Source organism: Agelaius phoeniceus, chromosome Z (genome assembly GCF_051311805.1).
Source record: "Agelaius phoeniceus isolate bAgePho1 chromosome Z, bAgePho1.hap1, whole genome shotgun sequence".
NCBI lineage: Eukaryota > Metazoa > Chordata > Aves > Passeriformes > Icteridae > Agelaius > Agelaius phoeniceus.
This window is the reverse complement of record NC_135303.1, coordinates 72399241-72419362: the sequence shown is the minus strand read 5'-3', so window position 1 is coordinate 72419362 and position 20122 is coordinate 72399241. Positions and strand designations below refer to the sequence as shown.

The 20122-nt window shown below is 44.8% G+C and overlaps 2 protein-coding genes across 18 annotated transcripts in view; one reads left to right on the top strand and one right to left on the bottom strand.

Moving 5' to 3' along the window:
* Positions 1 to 6929, top strand: part of MAST4 (microtubule associated serine/threonine kinase family member 4) — a 279670-nt gene extending 272741 nt beyond the window's left edge. For all 17 annotated transcript variants that reach the window (XM_077171046.1, XM_077171045.1, XM_077171044.1 and 14 more), the window contains one exon: positions 635 to 6929. In XM_077171046.1, the coding sequence (XP_077027161.1) occupies positions 635 to 4515 (3881 nt within the window). In that variant the 3' untranslated portion in view covers positions 4516 to 6929. The remainder of the gene's footprint in view (positions 1 to 634) is intronic.
* Positions 6930 to 12072: 5143 nt separating this feature from the next.
* CD180 (CD180 molecule) lies at positions 12073 to 15150 on the bottom strand. The gene is given in 13 exon segments (XM_077172194.1): positions 12073 to 12396; positions 12398 to 12559; positions 12562 to 12755; positions 12758 to 12868; positions 12871 to 12897; positions 12900 to 13181; positions 13184 to 13357; positions 13360 to 13511; positions 13513 to 13638; positions 14209 to 14251; positions 14254 to 14309; positions 14311 to 14372; positions 15091 to 15150. Coding segments are annotated over 13 exon segments (1773 nt in total).
* Between the last annotated feature and the right edge of the window lie 4972 nt (positions 15151 to 20122).

Here is a 20122-nt window from a genome sequence, read left to right as displayed (position 1 = left end):
CTAAAAAGCAATCGTCTCTTAAGTTTGTCCTAGTTTAAAGCTCAGTCCAGTGGCTGAAAGTTGAATAATAAAAAATCCATATTTGCAGCAAAAGAGAGGATTTTGCCTAAGAGATAAAAGAGTGAAAGTGAGATAAAAGTTGCCTCATAATGGAACTAGGATGGCACTCATGAATGCAGATTTATTGCTGAAAAGATTAGCTGAGTGCTAAAATATGCATCTCTCTGACTCCTAAAGGCCTGCCCCTTTTTTCTTCTTGAACTTCTGTCACAATTGTAGTGTGTACTGGAATTGACTGCTATTGTACAATCCCTTGGCAAAGGTAAATTATCTGGAAAGCCTTGATCATTGCTTTGAAGTGTCAGAAAGCATTAGTTATTCTATTTAAGTAAAAGCAAGAGATAACTTAAAGGGGATGATGGAAGAGAGAGAAAGGGAGAAACAGCATATGTAATTGGAATGATGCAGGTTTTGCAGCCTAAAATCTTTTCCACTTAAAACCTTCCAGATTTTGGAACACTGTAGTGGGAGACAGCATAGGCTTTTGTTCTGCTTCTCACTGAACGTTTAGACAAGATAGAAAAAGTCTTGCTAATCTTATGTTTGTTTGCTTGGTTTTTTGTTCTTTTTGTAGGTACTAACTCTTCTCAGAGTAGCTCCCCTAGTTCCAGTGCTCCCAATTCTCCAGCTGGCTCAGGGCACATAAGACCCAGCACTCTTCATGGCTTGGGTCCAAAGCTTGGTGGGCAAAGATACAGATCAGGAAGGCGCAAATCAGCCGGCAGCATTCCCCTTTCTCCTCTCGCACGGACACCTTCTCCAACACCCCAGCCAACATCTCCTCAGCGATCTCCATCACCATTGCTGGGACATTCGATTGGAAATACGAAAATAGCTCAGTCCTTTCCTAGCAAAATGCACTCACCTCCAACTATTGTGAGGCATATTGTCAGGCCAAAGAGTGCAGAGCCACCAAGATCTCCACTGTTGAAGAGAGTTCAGTCTGAAGAGAAACTTGCACCCTCTTACGGCAGTGATAAAAAACACTTATGTTCACGAAAACACAGTCTGGAAGTGACCCAGGAAGAAGTGAATAGAGAGTTGTCTCAAAGAGAGGTAACTCTTCAGAGCTTGGAGGAGAATGTTTGTGACGTGCCATCGCTCACACGAGTCAGGCCTGCAGAGCAGGGCTGCTTGAAACGACCCATCTCCCGAAAATTGGGTAGACAGGAATCCATTGATGAGCTAGACAGGGAGAAGCTGAAGGTCAAGGTGGTTATGAAAAAGCAAGATTTTGCTGAAAAAGCAAATGCTGCTATACATGAACCTAGCAGTGAACCAGAAAATCCCAATACCTTGAGACTGGAAGAAAGAGACAAAAAAGCATTCCAGAAGGTATTAGAAAGATCAAACCAGTTTGAAACTAAAATTGTTACTGCAGAGACCCAGTCAGCTGGTGGCATACTCAAAGACACCCTTCAAAAGAATGCAAACTTGAGATCAAATGATGGTGTGGCTTTAGATGGACAGATGTTGTCTCATGGGCCTCCCCCTAATGAACTCAGTCATATTTCTTATGACTTCAAAAGAATTTCCCCTTCATGTACCCTGCAAGATGTGCTACCTCAGTCCTCTGACAAGATACTTAATGGAAAGGGAGAAAACACAGATAAAATTATACCAACGAAAGAATTTGTCAAATTTGAAAGATTAGATGGTAAACTTGCCAATATTGATTATCTCAGAAAGAAAATGTCTATTGAAGAAAAAGATGACAGTGTCTGTCCAGGGCTAAAACCTAAGATGACATCTAATGTTCATGAATGCCTTCAACTTAGTACAGGCAGACCTGTAAACATACAGCAGGACTCCACTGCAGTTGCAGATGGTAGAGCATTTATTGGCAGTGCACATGCTACTCAGATGAACTCAGTTTCTTTTGTTCCTCTCAAGACCTTGAGTGGCCGAGCAGACATGAGCATGGAAAAATCAGCCCTTATTCCTTCTGAAGCTCCTGTCAGAAAAAGTCCTTCAGAATATAAGCTTGATGGGAGGTCTGTTTCCTGTCTGAAGCCAATAGAAGGCACGCTAGACATTGCGTTACTTTCTGGGCCACAGGCTTCGAAGACTGAGCTGCCTTTGTGTGTGCTGCCAGAAGGACAGAGCACCAGCAGTGATGGGGGATCTCCTAAACCCCCAGTGCCACAAGGGAGTGGTGGGAGGGCAGAAATGGTCTCTCAGAAAGAGCAGTTGTTAAGTTACCCAAAATCTGGCAAAGTCAACATCGCAGAGCCTCAGGTCCTACAAGTAGGCAAGAGTTGTCCAAATCCACCACTCATCTCTGTGGCTACAGAAGCAGTGACGGAGAAAAAGGTTTCTAGTCTGGCCACTAAAGGCAGTATTTCTGTTGTTGAAGCTGTTCAGAAGAAAGATACCTCCCCTTCAAAACAAAAGGAGTATTCAATGGAGGTAAAGTCTTGTGTTACTCAAAGTCAGAGTTTTAAAACTACTCAGACTTATTCCAAAGCTTTTTCTGGCCAAAGCCCTACTGAAAAGGCTGTAGGAAAAGAGAAGCAAATACAGAAAGAGTTGCCTGTCAAACAGTCAGTATCCCAGAGAGGTTGTGAGCCTATCCCTGCAAAGGTGGAAGTGATCAGGGAGTCATCTCTGAAGGTTTCTGTCTCAGATGTCCTGATAACAACCTGCTCCAAGAGCAATGAAAAAAATTGTGCTGATTTTGCCATTCCACCTGAGATGCAAGGAAAAACACAGCCAGCTGGCCCCAAGGCACAACCTAAGGATGGCAGAGAATCACTGAAACAGCTGGGCAAAGATGACAGCAGTGTTTCTAAAAGTTTTGTGGAAAGGGAAATAACCAAGCAGAAAGCTGAGTCCAAGAAAATTGTCACAGAGACAAAGAGTGACTCTCTTCCATCCAAATGGCCTGTGCAACCCTCAAGAGATTATGATCATAAAATTGAGAAGTCTGCACCAGTTTCTTCTGTGCAGAAGGACAGTGCTAAAGACATGGGAAAGAAAGATCAGAAATCACTCACCGATATAAGGCTTCATAGTAGTGAGAGAGAGCAGTCCAGCCAAGTTCCTCGGCAGCAGCTTAACCCTTCAGGCTCCCCTGCTGTGAAAGAGGCAGTAAGCAGACACAGCACCATAGAAGTTCATGGAGGCGTTCAAGAACACTTGAAGCCTGCTGCCACCTGTGTGGAAAGCAGCAGCAATAAACCCAGGCCAGCCTCTGATACAAGTTCTTCCAAGTCTAAGTCTTTGGATAAACAGATGTTGTCACAAAAACCATGTGTTCCAGCCGTAAAAGAAAAAGAAATTGTTACTCCGTTGTCTGCCAGCTCCCGGAAGGATGGAAAGCATGCCAGTAAAGGTGTCCTAGATCACCTTTCTCCTGCTCCAGGCTCTTCAAGAAGAATAAACATTGAACATGTGCAGGGTGAAAGGCCTGTGGGTTTGGACCATGGCTCAGTCACCACCCTCCAAATGAGCAGCACAGCCCCTGACACCAAACCCAAATCCTCTGTTGTGGGCCCACTACCAGCAGGCCCAGAGAGTTCTAAGCAGATGCAGAGGCAAGAAGCAGCAGGCTTGGGGGAATCTGCTGATCAAAAGCAACTTAGTTTCAGTGAAAAACAAACCACCACTCCAAAGTTTTCCACTGTGAAAGACTGTCTCTCACTGAACAAAGAGGCAGAGAGAAGTCCTGGTAATGAGATGATCGCTGCAGACAAAAGACCTGAAGGAAAAATATGCACTGACGCACTTTACGTTCAGCTTGACAGTGGGAAAGTGGAGCCTACCCTTTGTCTCACAACCTGTGATGTCAGAGGGAAAGGAGCAGAAAAGGCAACCACAAGTAGCAAAATCTCTCAAGATATAAAAGGGAAGGGACAAGTTAATCAGAAACAGCCAGAGGATGCAAACAAGCAGACTGCAATAAAACATCTGCCGGCTGCCAGTGGGCAAAGTTCTTGTCGTGTGGCTGCAACACCGGGAAAGCCACTGACTTGTTCATCCAATTTCTCTGAATGTAGACAGGAAGTATCTGTTCCATCTGTTTCAGCCAAGAGTGAGGCATCTTCAGCAAAGGTTAAACCAGGCTCATCAGACCTTCCCGCAACTTGCAAGGAACTAAGTAAGAAGAGCACCTCTTCCACAGGGAGCAGCAAGGCAGAAATGACTAAGAGTGTTTCACTGATGGCCTTGCACAGTGCCGCTATTGTAGCAGAAGCCCACCACCCTCCTTCAAACCTTGGGGGGAAACCTGGAAATCAAGAAAAGCCTCCTTTCATTAACACTGTGGATGTAAAGGGAAAAGATACTGTTCTGACTCAGCAGTCTGCTTCAAGAAAACAGAATGTAGGTAAAGATTTACCGAGGTCAGCAGCCACACCTGACCGCCCTAACGCACTTTCAGATGACAAAGACTCAGCTCGGCAGCGTCGAGGAAAGGAAGTTACACGGAGCAGTGCTCACAAAAAAACGTGTTAACTCTAAGACCTGGCCAAGTGTGTGTTCCACACTAGCTGAAACAATTTCAATATGTTGTACTGCCTTTAAACCAGCACTGTGTCGTGTCTTTGTGCGGCAAAGCTTTCATGTCACTGAAGAAACAATACAAGGGGATATGTAAAGAGAGGACTTTTTTTCAAAATGCCTTTCCAATTGTAACCGGTAAAACTGTTACCACATAGTATTTGTACAAAAATACCTTTACAGCCTAGAGCTGTTGAAATACTTCTGTAAATACTTAGCAATGTGTTTGGGGTTTGAATGTAGCATATATACTTTGCTGCTGGTTGCGTTGTTTACTCTTTCCCTTTTTAAGATAGTTGCTTTGCCACGTATTTCCCATACTCGAATATGAAACCAAATTACTAAAATTCAGAGCTGGCATGGACATGCACAAGCATTGGTCTGACTGGGAAAAAAGAAAAACAGGCCACATTTTTACTAACTAAAAATCCTAGATAGAGGCTAAAAAATACTAGTACAGAATAATACGGTGACCTATTGTGAGTTTTTACATGTATTTTTAATAATCTGATTTTGATAGTACTGTACTTGGCTGACTGCTTCACCAGATCTAACACAAGAAGTAACTGCATCTCCCTGCTGTACAAAGTCTGAGTCGAGTAGATGTCCTTAAACCTATGGGAAGACCACTTAATTATCAGGGCATCCCAGCAAGAGTTGTGTTCTCTGGTGAAATGATGGTTCTTGCCTTGTCTGTTGGGAGTGTATTGTGTGACTTTCACCTCAGACAAGGCTGAAATTCTGAAGCACATGCCATGTGCTTAGTTTTTTGCTGCAATCCTCTCGAGTTCCTTGAGCTTTTTTAAATTGAGGCCCTTACAGTGTGAGGCTCAAGTATAAGCACATGACTGGTAGTACTAGTATGTTCATCCCTGTTCTTAATACATTTAGATAATACGTATTATGGCATATAGGTCTGTTTAATTAGTGTCATACAGCTGGTAGCTGATTTCTATTTTATGACAAGTAAGGTAAAAAGAAAAAATACACTTCGGTATCATATCCTCAGAAAAGTTTAGGCTATCTGACACATTTTCATACATAGCTGGGGCCTTATGTTGTAGACCTAACTTGCTGTTTTTAGCAAGTAATCCTGGGTTTCATATTCATTTTGAAATGCATTGAGTAGCTCCATACATTTCATAACATAATCTTTTTATTTGTATGCAAAAAAAATTCAATACTGTAATTATAAAAGAAGCATTTTTTAACAAAGGAACTTGTTGGAGCTATTTGGTGCTAGAATGTTACTGTCTTTTTACTTTTGCTAAGCCTTATTTAAATTTTGTATACAGTGGAACGTGTAGACTTTGATCATTTTTGTGTGGAGTATTTAGCTTGTTTTGAGGGATGAAAGGTAAAATTTGAAACATGTACAGAAGCACTACGAAATACCCTTGCAGGCGCATGGGTTTTAATAATTGGGGATCAATAGAATGGTTGTTTTGCTTATTTCTGTTTTCTGTAGCCACAGTAGAGCTAGGCCCCTACATTTTTCACAAGTGCTTATGGTTTGTCTTTCTGTCTCAAAAGCTAGAACATTTTTTGTAAAAGCACAGTGTAATCTTGACTTGGAGACTTGTGTGACAACAGACAGTGTGCAGAATTCATTTCCCTCTGCTGAAAACTTTATTATAGTGATTTGTTGAGTTGGATTACAGCAAACCTGTAAGGAAAATCCAGTATCACAAACAACTCCTGATTTTACATGTGGCACTAGAACATTAATACTGCCTATGATGCATTCAGAAAGGAGCTAGTAAGGAGTGGATAATAATTTTTGAGAAGTCTTAAAAATAAAATGGTCTCGACATTTACAGTTCATCTGTGCTTTGGCAGTTAATACAAGTGAATGCTAATGCACTTCAAAATAACATTTCTGTCTGGGAGATAATTCCTAGTTTACAGTCTCTGCATTTTTTCAGCTATCCTCTTGTTTCTTTTAAAACCCATCTAGCTTTTGTTTACAGTATACCTTTATGAATATTTTGTATTATCACTTCTGACAAATTAGTTCTTTGCATTTTGGAAGTGTAACAGTGCATAAGCTTGTGTTTATGTAGTAACTGTTTGTTGGTGTTTACCTTATAAGTGAGCTGTTAGAGATCCTCCTGCCTGTGTTCTTCGTGGTCAGTCTTAATGTGATTATAGATCTGATGTGTTCTTTTGTAGACTTCCTGCAGTAGATTTCTCAGCTTACAAAAAAAAATTAAAAGTTAAAAAAAAATCGTTAGGGTCTGTGCAATAAAGTGTTTGCAGTCTTATTTTCTCTGAGAAACTCCTTATGGATGTCATAATTGTTATATATTGAACACAGTTATTTATACTTATGCAGTTGCATAACATTGAAATAAAAATTCAGCATGAAATTGTTGTGTTAGCATTTTTTTCTTGATCTGCTTTCACTGTTGTAATGTAAGGCACATCTCTGCTGTACTCAGAGGCTGGCTGTTTTGGTGTTTTTTGGGGCCAGCTCAAAAAAAAATGGTGCCTTTAAGGCATGTGCTAGTGGAGTGTTTTGCATGAGGAAATGCAGTTTGGTCTGGGGACAGAGGAGGTGTGCATGGCTGAGCATCTCATCTCAGGCCACGTCTGGATCCTCTGCTCTGCTGTTGGATAGGAGAGTGTGGTGTGGGGGTGGATGACATAGCCTGACTGCTAGCTCCTGTGGACAGTAGCCTGTAATGTGACATTTAAATTCTTTCTGCAAAACTCATGTAATCATTTATTACTGTAGGAGCAGCACATATTAAAGTATACACCTCTTTACTTTTCTGCCGCTCGTAACTCTGCAGAGCTGCCCAGCAGTTGGGAATTTGTGTTCACATGCTATTATTGCATTGTTTTCTCTTTATTTTTCTTCTGTACAGCACTAAGTGCAGCAGTATTACAGCATCAGTTTTGCTGCTTTTCTCTCTTATTTGAAACATATAGGTGAGGGGAAGCTGCAGTTCACCCCCAGCTTTTCCAGTTTGCTGCAGCCCACCAGAAGGCAGATTGTCTTGAAAATCTGGTGTGCTGACAGGAGCTGATGGGTTGAGGAGAGAAGAGCAGGATCCAGCAGCTGAGGGAAGGCAAATGACAAGAGCTGAGGGTTGACTGTCTCATGCCTCTGCCAGCTGTGCTATTCCATGGCTGTGGACAGCACAGTTGTCTCTGTCAGGAGAGGCATAGAAACCTGGATGCCCAGAGTGAGCCCCCAGTGTGGCCAGCCAGAGGAAAGGGGTGGTGTGTGGAGTTTGTGTTAAGGGGGAAGCTGGGAGAGATGGGTTATCACTGTTATAGCTGGCATGGCCTGTCATCTTCACTTTTTCATCTTAGTTGGGATGGGAATGCTTCCATGGTCTGAAGGGGAACTTGAACTCCCTTCTTCAGCACTGAACTCTCAGATTGCTGAACCCCCTTAGGCCCCTTATTGTTGTCTTGCATAGCCTGCAAGACTTCACAGGGACATCCAGCTTGATTTGGATCACAACTGAGAGGGCAGATCAGAAGGAAAAGATCTCAGGACAGGAAGATACTAGAGGGTGTATGGATGTATGTCCCACAGCCTGCCTTGAGTTAGCAACAGTTTTTCTGTCCATTGACTGTATCTGTAGTATAGTAGCTGATTAGAACTGACTAGATCAATCTTCCAGGTACCTGCCAAGGATGCATTTGAATGAACTGAGTGTAGGAATCACAGAATGGTTTCAGCTGGAAGGGACCTTAAAGTTACAACCACCATGGTCAGGAAGCGATGCTAAAGGTTATAGTTCAAAAGGGAAAATTTGGGAGCATCAGGAGGAACTGAGAAGACTGCAGAGTAAGAAGACAGTAACGGCGTAGCTGTGCATATCCAGCCCTAATAAATGTATATCTGAAGGGGAAGAGGATGTCCAAGGGATTTGCTAGGGAAAAATGTCTTCTGCTGCTGGAGGAAAAGAATTCCAAATTCTAATTTGTTTGATATGGGAGGTATAGTATAGATTGTTTGGGAAGGGACCTCACCTGTTCTTTTTCCGGGTACAGACAAGACCAGTGAATGAGGGAGAGAGTTCTTAAAAGATGTTCCATTGACATCAGAGTGTGTATTTTGAAATTAACGTATGTAGAAATTGGCCTACTCAACCATCTTGTTCAGAGTAAAACGCCCCTTCAAAAATTGACTTGTGTCTTACTGAGGGACCTTGCTTAAGCACAGTTAAGGAAAGAAGAACTTGGCTCTGAGCTCTGGTTTGTCCTGGTGAAATAAAGCTAAGGGCTTACCAGTCTGTGAAATAATGAAGATATGCTCAAGTTCCTTCTCTTTGCAAATAGCGATAAATTCTGTGTTGTGGTATTGAGTTGTACTGTGATTTTCAGGGATGTGTAGTCCAGGAGCTTAGGGTAGTGACAAGCTAAATTTTTTTAGGCACCATTCACCTCAAACACTTCTCTTGTTCTCTCTCTGTGCTGGCTTCATAACCATATTTGGAAAAAACAAGAGATAAAAGGCATGACTGAAAGTCAGAAGAGTGCATCACATCAGAGCTTGACTAGGTACACAGTTCTATAAGAAAAAAAAATCTATTGCCTCTTTCCATGTATATCCTTACTAAGTAATCCCAGAAGATTAAATCTTTGAATTTAACAGTCTTAATATGTAATCTAGGACATTTTAGTGTATTACAGCCAGAGATAAATTTTCCTTCAAAATAGTCCCTGTATTTAGGGTTTTTGTATATCTGAAATATACAGCATATGCTGTTCAGCATTGTTAGCACAGTGTCTTATGAACCACATTTTTTCAGGCAAATAGAGCAGAGTAAAACAGGCTGTAAAGAAAAGAGCAAAATTAGAACACCTGAATATATGGTAATCTAAAACAAGTTGTGTGGGGGGGCAAGGGATAGATTGCAAGAAAGCCTTAATACTCTGTGTGCAATATATATGGCACGGGAAACACGTTCTGCCGTCTCAAACATCTGAGTTTTAACAGTAAGTGCACACCTGAGTCTACACCGTGACACAGGACAGCATTTCAGAAACTGGTGGTGGTTAAATCCTGTGGTGGGCTCCCCAAACAAAAGGGCATTTCAGAATACCTTCCAGCAGAACATGCACTTTTCCCTTCAGTCACAGCTATAGGTGGATCTCCCACAGTTATTACCTGATGCTTGAGCCATTTTTTTTTGCCCTTGGAGTGTGTTATGCTCCCTTTTAATGCCAGTATTTGTCTAACACATTCCTGAACCCACCATTCCAAGAGAGAAACAAGTCTTTCTTCGGTGGAACACACTCTGGCAGTCATGCTGGATTTTTAAGATTTTGGAGGTTGCTCATTTAACCAATTGGATTTGCAGAGTGAGAGGAAAATGCACCTTGAACCTTAGGCTGAGTTCAGGAACGTCCCTGCCTTGCTGCCAAGGTGTGCTCAGCTGGGGCAGCATGGTCTGCTCGGGGACAGTTCTGTCCTGGAGCTGAGCCCTTGCAGAAGGGCAGACAGCCCATGCAGCTTCATGTTGGGCAGCTGGACCACAGCACCTGCCCATTGCATCAGGAGGAGTCTTCAGCAGCCACGTGAACAGGGAACGGGGACCAGCAATACAGAGGCAACATTTTAGTATGCTAAATCCAGGAGTGTTTGTAGGCAACTGGAGAAGAGCAGCAAACGTCTCTCCCTGTGTGCCCTTGGGAGCATGCAGTTGTGAAGGCAGGAGGAGGAGAAACTGGGGGCTAGGGCAGTGATGTATGTGGTGCACGTGGTGCAAAGGCATCTAAAAGCTGCAAAAATGCATATTGCATGAGTCTGGTCTGCTAACAGGTAGTAAAAGGGGCTTTTCAAATGAGAGGTATTTCTTACTGGAGAAGATAAATTTGGGATCTTGTCATCAGTATCATCAGAAATGAGCAAAACCTTTCTAGTCCAGCAGGAACCTTTGAAATTTTAGCTAGTCAGCATGTTAGAGAGGAAAATGTTGAGGAAATGCCTTTGGACAGCAGCTGAATCTGAATGTGGAGTCCTGCATGGGAAGTGTTGGGAGAGAGTTGGCCTTCCACATCTCAGAGAGCAGCTCCAGGCTGACACGGCAGGGAGTGGAACTGGGCCAGCTCCCCGTGGTGCATGCTCCAGGGGACAGGAAGGTTGTACCCCCGGCAAAGTTCTGTCTACCCATCAAGGTAAGCCTGTTACAGAAGTGCTAAGTAAACATAAATGACTTTATGGTGGTACAGGGCAGATGAGTAGGCCTGGCCAGCTCCTATTAGATCCTGGTCCAATGCACATACTCTGCCTTACTCTGGGTTTATTCACATGTGATGGCAGAGAAAGCAATTTGGCTTTATATAAATAATAAGTCTTTATTCCTGCCTAGCTGTTGCATATCAATTGCAGCCGGGATCATTGTCTCTGAATTCTCCCCAGGGATGCACACCAGAAGCAGCACAAAGGAGCACCTGTGGGATGAGGCTGTCCAGTGCTCTGCTCCCTTTGCAGCCTCTGGTTTTCTCACCTGGGCTGTGGCTGAAAGGAACAGTCCACTCCAGGCTGGCAAAGGCTCATATCTGTCAGCATTGTGGGGGTTTGCCCTGTGCAAGCAAGCAGAGCATTGGACCCACAGATTAGACCCACAAATCTACAGTTTTACGGTGAAAGATCATTCTGTCTTTACTTACTGTGGAGTTAGAAAGCAGCACAGGAGCAGGGCCTGCCTCAGGCTGAAAGATGGATAGACAGAATTTCAATGACTGGGAATTCCCTAAGGATCAAAAGTATTTTAAAGAAATATTTTTAAAAAATCACAGAGGTGATGTATGCTGTTTCTGCCAGTCCTGCAGGCATGTCTTGTATAACCATAAATCTGTCTGTTCTTCACAGGTAGTGGTTGTTTTGTTGTTTTTTTTTTGTTTTTTGTGTTTTTTTGCAGAGTGGGGTACACTACTGCCAGCTCTTATAAAACATTGATTTTCAAGGGAATTTGATAGAGGGTGGAATTTGGTTGGGGATTTTGGTTGGGCTTTTTTGTTTGGGTGAGTCTTGGTTAGGATATTTGCTTGGGGGTTTTTTTCCCCTTTTTGGGAGTGGTGGTGGTGGTGAGGTTTTCTTTTTTTAAAGAGAGGGAAGTTAGTATTTTGGCTGTCAAATTTTCCAAGTGCATTAGCCACAGTATTGGTACAACAAGGCTACCATTCAGTTGAACAGGGACTTCTCTATAAAATAAGTTATTAATTTTCAAGATTCAGGTCATAATTTATTTATTCTAATTGTTTCATCATTTTCCTAAGTTTTAGTACAGGTGGAGAGGATATTACAAAAGTCAAGAAAATACATGTCACAAATAAAACCAGTGAGGTGTCGTTCAGCTTAATACAGTTGCTGTAGATATTTTCTGTGTCCCCATCCTAGACTTACAGTTGCTGGTAATTTTGCTTGAAACAGTGAACACCCCAAATGAAGATGCCACTACAGGATAAACAACTGCAATGATTCCTGATTTTTTTCCCACAGGAGAGTCAGATGGTGGCCAGCTGAACCCAGGTAGAAATTTGAGTTCAGAGTTGAGACCTTGTTCCTTCAGGGCCTTCAATTTTATCCAGATGTTGCTTGTACTAAGTAATTAAATCAGTCTTAGAGCAGGAGCAGTCCAGAAGGTCGTAGCTCAAATGGATTATAAAGTGGCCATCTAGGGGCACTAGCTGGACACCTGGTACATTGTGCGTCCTGTTATGGACACAACTGAGATTGATACTCTTGGCATTTGAAAATGCATCTGTGCTGAATGCAGTAAACTTGTTGTACTTCAGAGCAACATGCTGTAACTTCCTGAGGTTGTGAAATACTTGGTTACCTACTGATGTTAATTCACAGGATGCATTACAGGATTAGCACCTCTAAACTGGATAGTTGTTGGAACAGTTTGTCCTTTGGCATGATGCCCAAATCGAAGTTATTTTGACTAAGGTCCAAGAACATGAGGTTTTTCAAGCCTTAAAAGACATGCTGAATGCTGGTATTAATGTGGGATGAGGAAAGATCATCTCTAGCACTTGCTAGAGATGGAGATTTTGGAAAGGGCTCTGTAAGGTGTTGATATAGGGAGGAGTGAAGGGTAAGTCTAGCAGCTCTAGGTTAGCACTGTCCTAAATGAGCATGTCCTGGAGATGGAGGTGTGTGTTGTGGCTCAGATTCTGGTAACAAAGTCTGCTCAAAGCTCTCAGCTGTTTGCTAGAGCATCAGAACTTTCAAAGTGACTCTGGCTTAAATCTAGATGTTGAAGCTTTGCCAGTTTCTCCAAATAGCCAGAGCCTGGCTGCAGAACCTGTGAGTTTCCCTGGATGTGGAGGTGGGGAGGGAGGGGAAGGCAGCAGAGCTGGTGTGCAGGGCTGCTCAAAGCAGCTTGCATTGAGAACCATCTCCTCCAGCAAGCTCATGCCACTGATGGCAGGGGGCAGTGCACGGATGTGGGCTTGGGTTAGATCCAGCTTTTGGAGCCTGGCTAAGCTCTGAAATGTGTCAGCATTTAGATTTCTGAGCTGCCATAACTGCAGATGGAGATCCTTGACAGAGACACTACAGAGGCCTTGTGAAATATCTGGGCTTATGTAGGGCTCCTTCTCCATAGCATAAAATGTTCCCAGCCAAAAGATCTGAGCTGTGGAGTCCCCACCAGGGCCCCAGGGACGTCAGCACAGCTCACTAAGTCCAAACTGTAGAAATGTGACTGAGAAGATCCAGGTTCAGTGTATGGAATGTCTTTGCCTTTAAGGATGAGAGTTACATTGCTGTTCTTCTGCAGAGCTTGGACACCTTCTGCTGAGATTGCTTGTGTGTTGTTAATTGGAAAGTGGAGTGTTTGAGGTGTCGTGTGGGAAAGTTGGGAGGAAGCTGCAGTGAGGAGATGTGGTTGCTGCCCAAGATGGAGATACCTAAGCTGCCAAGATTTGTCATTGGAATAAAGAACATACTTGTTATTCCTGTCTGTGTTAAGATGCTCCAGGGAATGTGGGCCAGCAAATGCTGTGTCAGACAAAAACATGAGCAGGTTTCTGGTCAGAATTGCTGTCTTCAGCTGCCTGTTGCTGGGAAAGGCACCATCATACACCCAGCTGATCTGACACCTTGAGAAAACAATAGAAAACTGCATCAGTGGCCTGTCTCACAAACTCTCCTGGTAACGTGATTGCACAAAACTGCACCTCATATCTGTTAAACTCCATTATCTGTTGCTCTCACCAGGGTAAAAGTGTCTTTTTCACTGATGCTTGCCTGGTACTTTTAAGTTCACATTTAATTACAGGGTTCTGCTGAGAAGAAAAACCTGTCCTGAAATGATGGGTGTGAGGAGGCATTTGTGGGAGTCAGGAGACATGAGGTATTTAATGTCTAACTTAACAGGAAAATCTCTTTTGCTATAAAAAAAGCCAGCCACTTCCAAGGGCCAAACATGTCTTTCTCCAGTTTTAAGGGAACACTATTGAGAACTGTAAATGAATGTCCTTAGAGGAGAAGCCGAGATATTGCCCAAGTGAATCGATCTCTGCTAGCAGAAAAATTCATCATCTGTCTGAAGGTGCTGGTTTCCCTGTGAAGGCAGGAAGATGCTGCTGTAGTGTGATCCAGAAATCTCTGTCTCTGACAGGGACAGGGGGTCCACGATTGTGATGAGCAGAAGGATGCTCCTTCCATACCTTGTTATGTCCAAGTAGAGAAGAGAATTCAGGTCAGAGAAGTTGAATTCTGGAGGGAAGGGACCACATTGAAGCTGAAATTGAGGACTTCTGTTGTGGCAAATAGTCATATGGACCTCTCTCATTCCTCAGCCTTCCCAGGTATAGCTTTTATTTTCTGTAATCTGTGAAATACACAGTGAATTTGAAAGAGTTATGTACTGTGAATATAAATAGGAAAACATGGCACTTGGAAATCCATCCCCCCCCACCCAAACTAACACAACCCACAAAATTACCCAAAGAGAATTTTGAATTATTTAAAATGCAGCAGCCAAAACCCTAGGAAGCCTCAACACAGGCTTGCAATGCATAGCCCTGGGGTTTTGGGGAGTTTTTTTAGAAAGAATGCCTTGAATCTCTCTTGTGTTAATTTGAAGTGTCTCATCTGCAGTACTTTCTTATCAAATTTAGCACACATGAGGATTGTTTACTCTTCTGGATTAATTATTAATCCTCAAAAAAGGATCCCCACAAGGTAGTTTTAAATTGTGAATGTCATGAGTCTTGTAACAAAACTTACTCTAAGAGAAGTCTTAAGTAAACCTTACAGAGAGGAAGTAAAAAAGAGCATGTCTGGAAAATGTTTCTAGAAGGAATGCGGCCAAATTAACTGGATATTAATTCAGTTACACACTGCAGTGAGGAGACAGCAGGAATGTTTAGCTCAGACTAGACAAAGATCATGCCTGATATGCTGTCTTCACAATGTCTACAAAGGCTTTTCTGTTTTATGTGAAAATAAATCCATCTATTACATGGAGAAGTCAACTCTGTGGATACCAGGGAAATTCACTGAGCGTGTTTGACCTGCCTGTGCCTGCTGATTTCATGAAAGCCAACCAGACCCAGGTCACTGGCGCCCTGAAGCAGCCTGCCACGCTGTGGGAATGCTCTTGGCATTGCCCTGCCCCAGCTGCCAGCTGCAGTGGGGAGCACTAGGGAGCAAAGGCACAGCCAGGGCAGCACCAGCTCCTCCACACCCTCCCAAGGACAGAGGAATGGCCTGTCCTGGGTGTCCCAGGGCCAGCCTAGGAGGGGTGGGCTGCCCAGGGCTGTGTAGGAGCTGCAGCTCCGGCAGTTCCCTGCCCCATAGCCATGCAGGTGTTGATCTTGTAACACGTGTATGGCACAGCTGGCCAACATGAGCAGCTTTGACACAAAACTAGCGTGCTAGTGGAAGAAAGCAGGGCAGCAGCTGTGTGTCCAGAGAGGAATGCTCGGGAGCCATGGCCCTGTGTGGAGGGCAGTGCAGGTGTGTGCCCTGCGGGTGGGAGCATGGTCAGGGTCTGCTGGGGTGCACATGTGTGAGCCCTGGGGAGCAGTGCCTGGGGCTCAGGTCCTTCTGCTGGCACAGCCGTGAGATTTTGAGACTAAACCATGTCTCTGGCTGCCTCTGGCTTAGAAGAGTCAGGTGGGCTGTGCCTGCACTCAGTAGCCTCAGGAGAAGGGGAGGAGCAGTAGTGTTTGATGCAAACCACAGTCTGCGTTTGGTGAACACTGTCTTCCTTTCCTTTAAGCACAAATCCCGTAACTGAAGGGTGCCAGGGAGTGCTGGGGAAGCAATGTGGGCCTGCACTGCTGCAGACGGTGCAGGGTCAGAGAGATGTCAGCAGCAGTGTGGTGGAGTGGGAGGAAGTGGAGAGGGGCTGTCACTGCAGAGTTCCCCATCCGGGTGGGGAGCACAGCTCCTCAAGTGTCCAGCTCCCTCTGGCATGCTGGGTCCCAGCTGGAGCTCAGTGCCAGGCACACAGCACACAGGGACAGCATCAGCAAGGAGGGATGAGCCAATGCTGCCCGTGGCTGAGCCCTCCACACGTAGGTGCTTGGCATGACCTGGGGGCAGAAAGCCAGCCCAGTACCTGCTGTGATAACACTTGTGATAGCACACGGACTTGGGTCCTGCCTAGAAGCACTGATACTGTGTCAGTACCTACAAAAATGACAAAATACTGACCTAGAAAAGGTGATGCTTTCAATACTGGTAAGCAAAGGAGAACCTGTGGAACTGACTGCTGCCATGTGTAGTTTAGACAGATAAAAATAGTTAAACTGTTGCTGTAAATGAGAAGAGTGCCTATGTTTTGCCATTCAAATAAAACAGTGGGTAAGCTCTCTCCATATGCTTCAGGGTGTGGAGTGGCTCTCGAAGTGAACTGAGGAGAAACTGTCCCAAGGGGGATCCTGTTGTGCAGCTCTGAGTGCTCAGAGATTTGTAGATTTAATTCAATGAGCAATTTGCTACTACCCCCAGGTGTGCATTTCATGGGGCTGCTTTTCCCTGAATCAAAAGCCTTGCCTTTTTTTCCATTGTCTCCCACTTGGAATAGAAAAAAATAGATAAAAGAAAAAAAGAGAAGAAATACAAAGATAAAAGAAAGTATTAAGGAAAAAGAAAAGTTTATTGGGTCAGTCTTTTCTCCTGCCCCTGGAAAAGCCCTGCTACTTTCTTGCTATTCTCATGTAGAATTGCAAATAGCAAATAGAGATGTTATCATATCCCCCCTGTATACAAATTCCTGTATGAAGAGCACAGTACAACAGGTAAAATCTTAATACCTCTCCTCTATCTCTCATACATGTTAAACACCTCTGGGAAACTTTCCCATCCTTCAAACTCTCTGTGGGATGAAGTACAGTGCTGTTTTGAGGGGCTCCCAAGTTCCCATCTGTGGTGGGCGAGTGTGTGAGGGTGCCCTGATGTGCAGGTGTGAGGAGGTGGAGGGCCAGTGCCTGAGCACACCAGCACCGAGACACCTGTCTTATTCCTCTGATAAGGACCTTCTGATTCCCCTAAGATAAATCTTGTGGGAACTGGAAGCTTTCAGGCACCAGCAGGCAAGTGTTTACCCCAGGTGTGTGCAGTCCATCCCCGGGTGGGATGGGACTGTCACTCCCCTCCATCCCCTGTGGTACTGGGTGCTCTGCAGCTGGCACAGGTGGGCACTGTGAGAATCAGCAGATGGAAATCACAGCACTGCACAGTGTGGGGAGAGGGGGTGGCTGTGCTGCATGACCTCCTGCTGTCTTCTCTGAATGGAGGCTGAGCAGAGGGGTCAGACAAACCAGCAGAGCTGGCTGGAAAGCAGGGTGCTCATGCTGAACTCAGTGTGAGCAAAATAGTAGTTTCAGAGTGAAACAGGAACTTGCCTGCTTTAAATATAGTCAGGTTACTGTGCACTGATGCTTTTCTGAGGCAGAACAGATTTTTAAAAAGTGAAAACAGGAAAATTGGTATTCATGTTCATGTGGACTGGAATGCCTCTGTCACAGGATAGTGCAGACGAGGTTGTAGCACACTACCAAAGTATTTCATGTAATGGGAAATTTGAGTTGAACAAAATTTGATTCATCCTTTAGGAAAGGCACAAAATCTTGTAAACCAGCTGACAGTCAGAGCTCTTCTTTGGGGGCAGATGGCAGTGGTGGATTGGCTTTATTAGCTTTACAGTGGCCTCAGTGATCTTACAGATCTTTTCCATCCTAAACCATTCTATGACTCTAAGACCTCTGCCTACACTTTTGCAAAAAACATTGTGTTGCTGATGCACGACTACTGCAGTACAAACAGTAAAGCTAGAAAGGAATACTTCAATCTGAAAATTAACAGTGTTCCTTTTGTGTTTAGGTTACAGAGAATGATCACTTTTTTGAAAGGGGACAACATTTCTAACCATCTCTAAGACAAGTGTGTGTGTGGCAGCTGCAGGCAGGAGGGGATCTGGTGCCAGGCAGCCAGAGGGGTCAGGGCCTGACTGAGCTCCAACCTCGGCCTAACAGCTCAGCCTGCCTTTCCCTTTCCCTTCTTAAATGACTGGGTTATTAGCCTGACAGCTTTGTTGCCTTAAATGGCACTCTTTGTCCACTGTCTAAGAGAAAAAGGCATGAGGAAAACTTACTGGGCTCAGAAAAAGTGTCTCAGCCCGACAGAGCCGATCCAGATCCCGTACTCCATCGGGAAAGCCTCAGGTAATCCAGATGGAGTGCATCACAGTCAGCACCCAGGAAGGTGAAGACACAGACACCTCAGCTTCTCTGGTGCTAAGGATATGCACAAAATCTGAGCCTTGGGCTCTGAAACAGTGTGTAAAGGCTGTGCTGGTAGCTGGAGCTGATTTCAGGGCTCACCTGAGCCGAGCTGAGCTCATTCCTGCAGGCAGCTGGAGAGGAGTGAGCAGGGCAGGAGGGAAGCTGCCAGAAGTGCAGAACTTGCTCCATTTTGCACACTTGGCTAAACCTGTTGGGTGGACTCTTGGGGCTGGCAGGCACTGAGAGGCCACAGAGCCAGTGCCCTGCTGCTATATTTGTTTGCTACCAGGATGCTTCTGTGCCGACCTGATTGGCTTGGTTTTATTCCCTCCTCTTTAATTATAGTATACAAAGGAAGTATCTTATCTCAATGACAAGCTGAAAAGCTGACTCCACATTCCACTAATAGCTCTGCCTCTTCCCCAGCCAGTTTTGTGTTTGCTGGAAATCCTGCTTGCCCTGCAGCTGGTCACAAACAGTTCTGAAAGAATTTCATTGGTACGTTTGCTTCTTGTTTAGGTGCCATTTTCCATGTTAACACTCAAAAGCTAAGGCTTGGTGTGTTCCTGTGTATTGGATTTGCGCAGACAGGTTTGGTAGGGAGGGTGCTACAGGGATGGTCTCTGTGAGAAGCTTCCTTCATGCCTGCAGATCTAATCCCAGCTGGCCCAGAACGGATGTGCTGCTGGCCAGGGCTGAGCCAATTAGAAATGGCTCTGTGATAAAGATTTAAGAAGGAAAAAAAGTTACTCTGCAAATGTAATTGCAGCCAGAGAACAGTAGAGTGACAATATGTGAGAGGCAGAGCCCTGCAGACACCAAGGTTGGTGAAGGAGGGACAGGAGGTGCTCCAGGCACCAGAGCTGAGGTTCCCCTGCAGCTGTGGTGAGACCATGGTGAGGCAGCTGTGCCCCTGCAGCCATGGAGGTCCCAGGGGATGCAGAGATCCACCTGCAGCCCCTGGAGGAGACCCAGGCCAGAGCAGGTGGATGCCTGAGACAAGGCTGTGACCCTGTGGGAGGCCTGGGCTGGAGCAGGGTCCTGACAGGGACCTCCAGACCCATGGAGAGAGGAGCCCATGCTGGAGCAGGGTCCTGGTGGGACTTGTGACCCTGTGGGGGACCCGCACTGGAGCAGACCTTGCCTGAAGGACAGCACTCCATGGAAGAGTGACCCACACTGGAGCAGCTCATGGAGAGCTGTGTCTGTGGGTAGGGCTCACGTTGGAGAAGTTAATGAAGAACTGTCTCCTGTGGGAGGAATCCCATGCCGGAGCAGGGGAAGGACTCCCCTCCCTGAGCAGCTGCAAGAACAATCTGATGAACTGACCATAACCCCACTCCCTGTGCCATTGAGGGGGAGGAAACAGAGCCTGAGAAGGAGCGAGTGGTGGGGGGAAGATGTTTTTAAGATTTATTTTACTTCTCATTGTCCTGCTCTGATTTAGTTGATAATAAATTTACTTAATATCCTCATGTTCAATCTGTTTAGGCAGTAATGGTATTTGTTGAGTGATCTCTCTTGTCCTTATGTCAGCTCATGAACCTTTGTTATATTTTCTCTCCCGTGTCCAGCTGGTGGAGGGGAGTGATAGAGGAAGTGATGGATGCCTGGAATCCAACCAGGATCAAACCTCTCCACCCAGTGATCCCTGCTGTGCTTTCCTGGGGTGAAGCAGCTTGGGCTCACTCTTGCACCCCATGACCTATGTTTTTGCAGACTGTGAGCCCTGCTGGCATAGATACTCCCTCAGACCGTCCATACCAAAACCCTCACATTTAAAATGAATGAGCTATTTTAGAAGAAAAGTCCTCTGAATCAGGAAGGGCATGAGCCAAAGCTAATC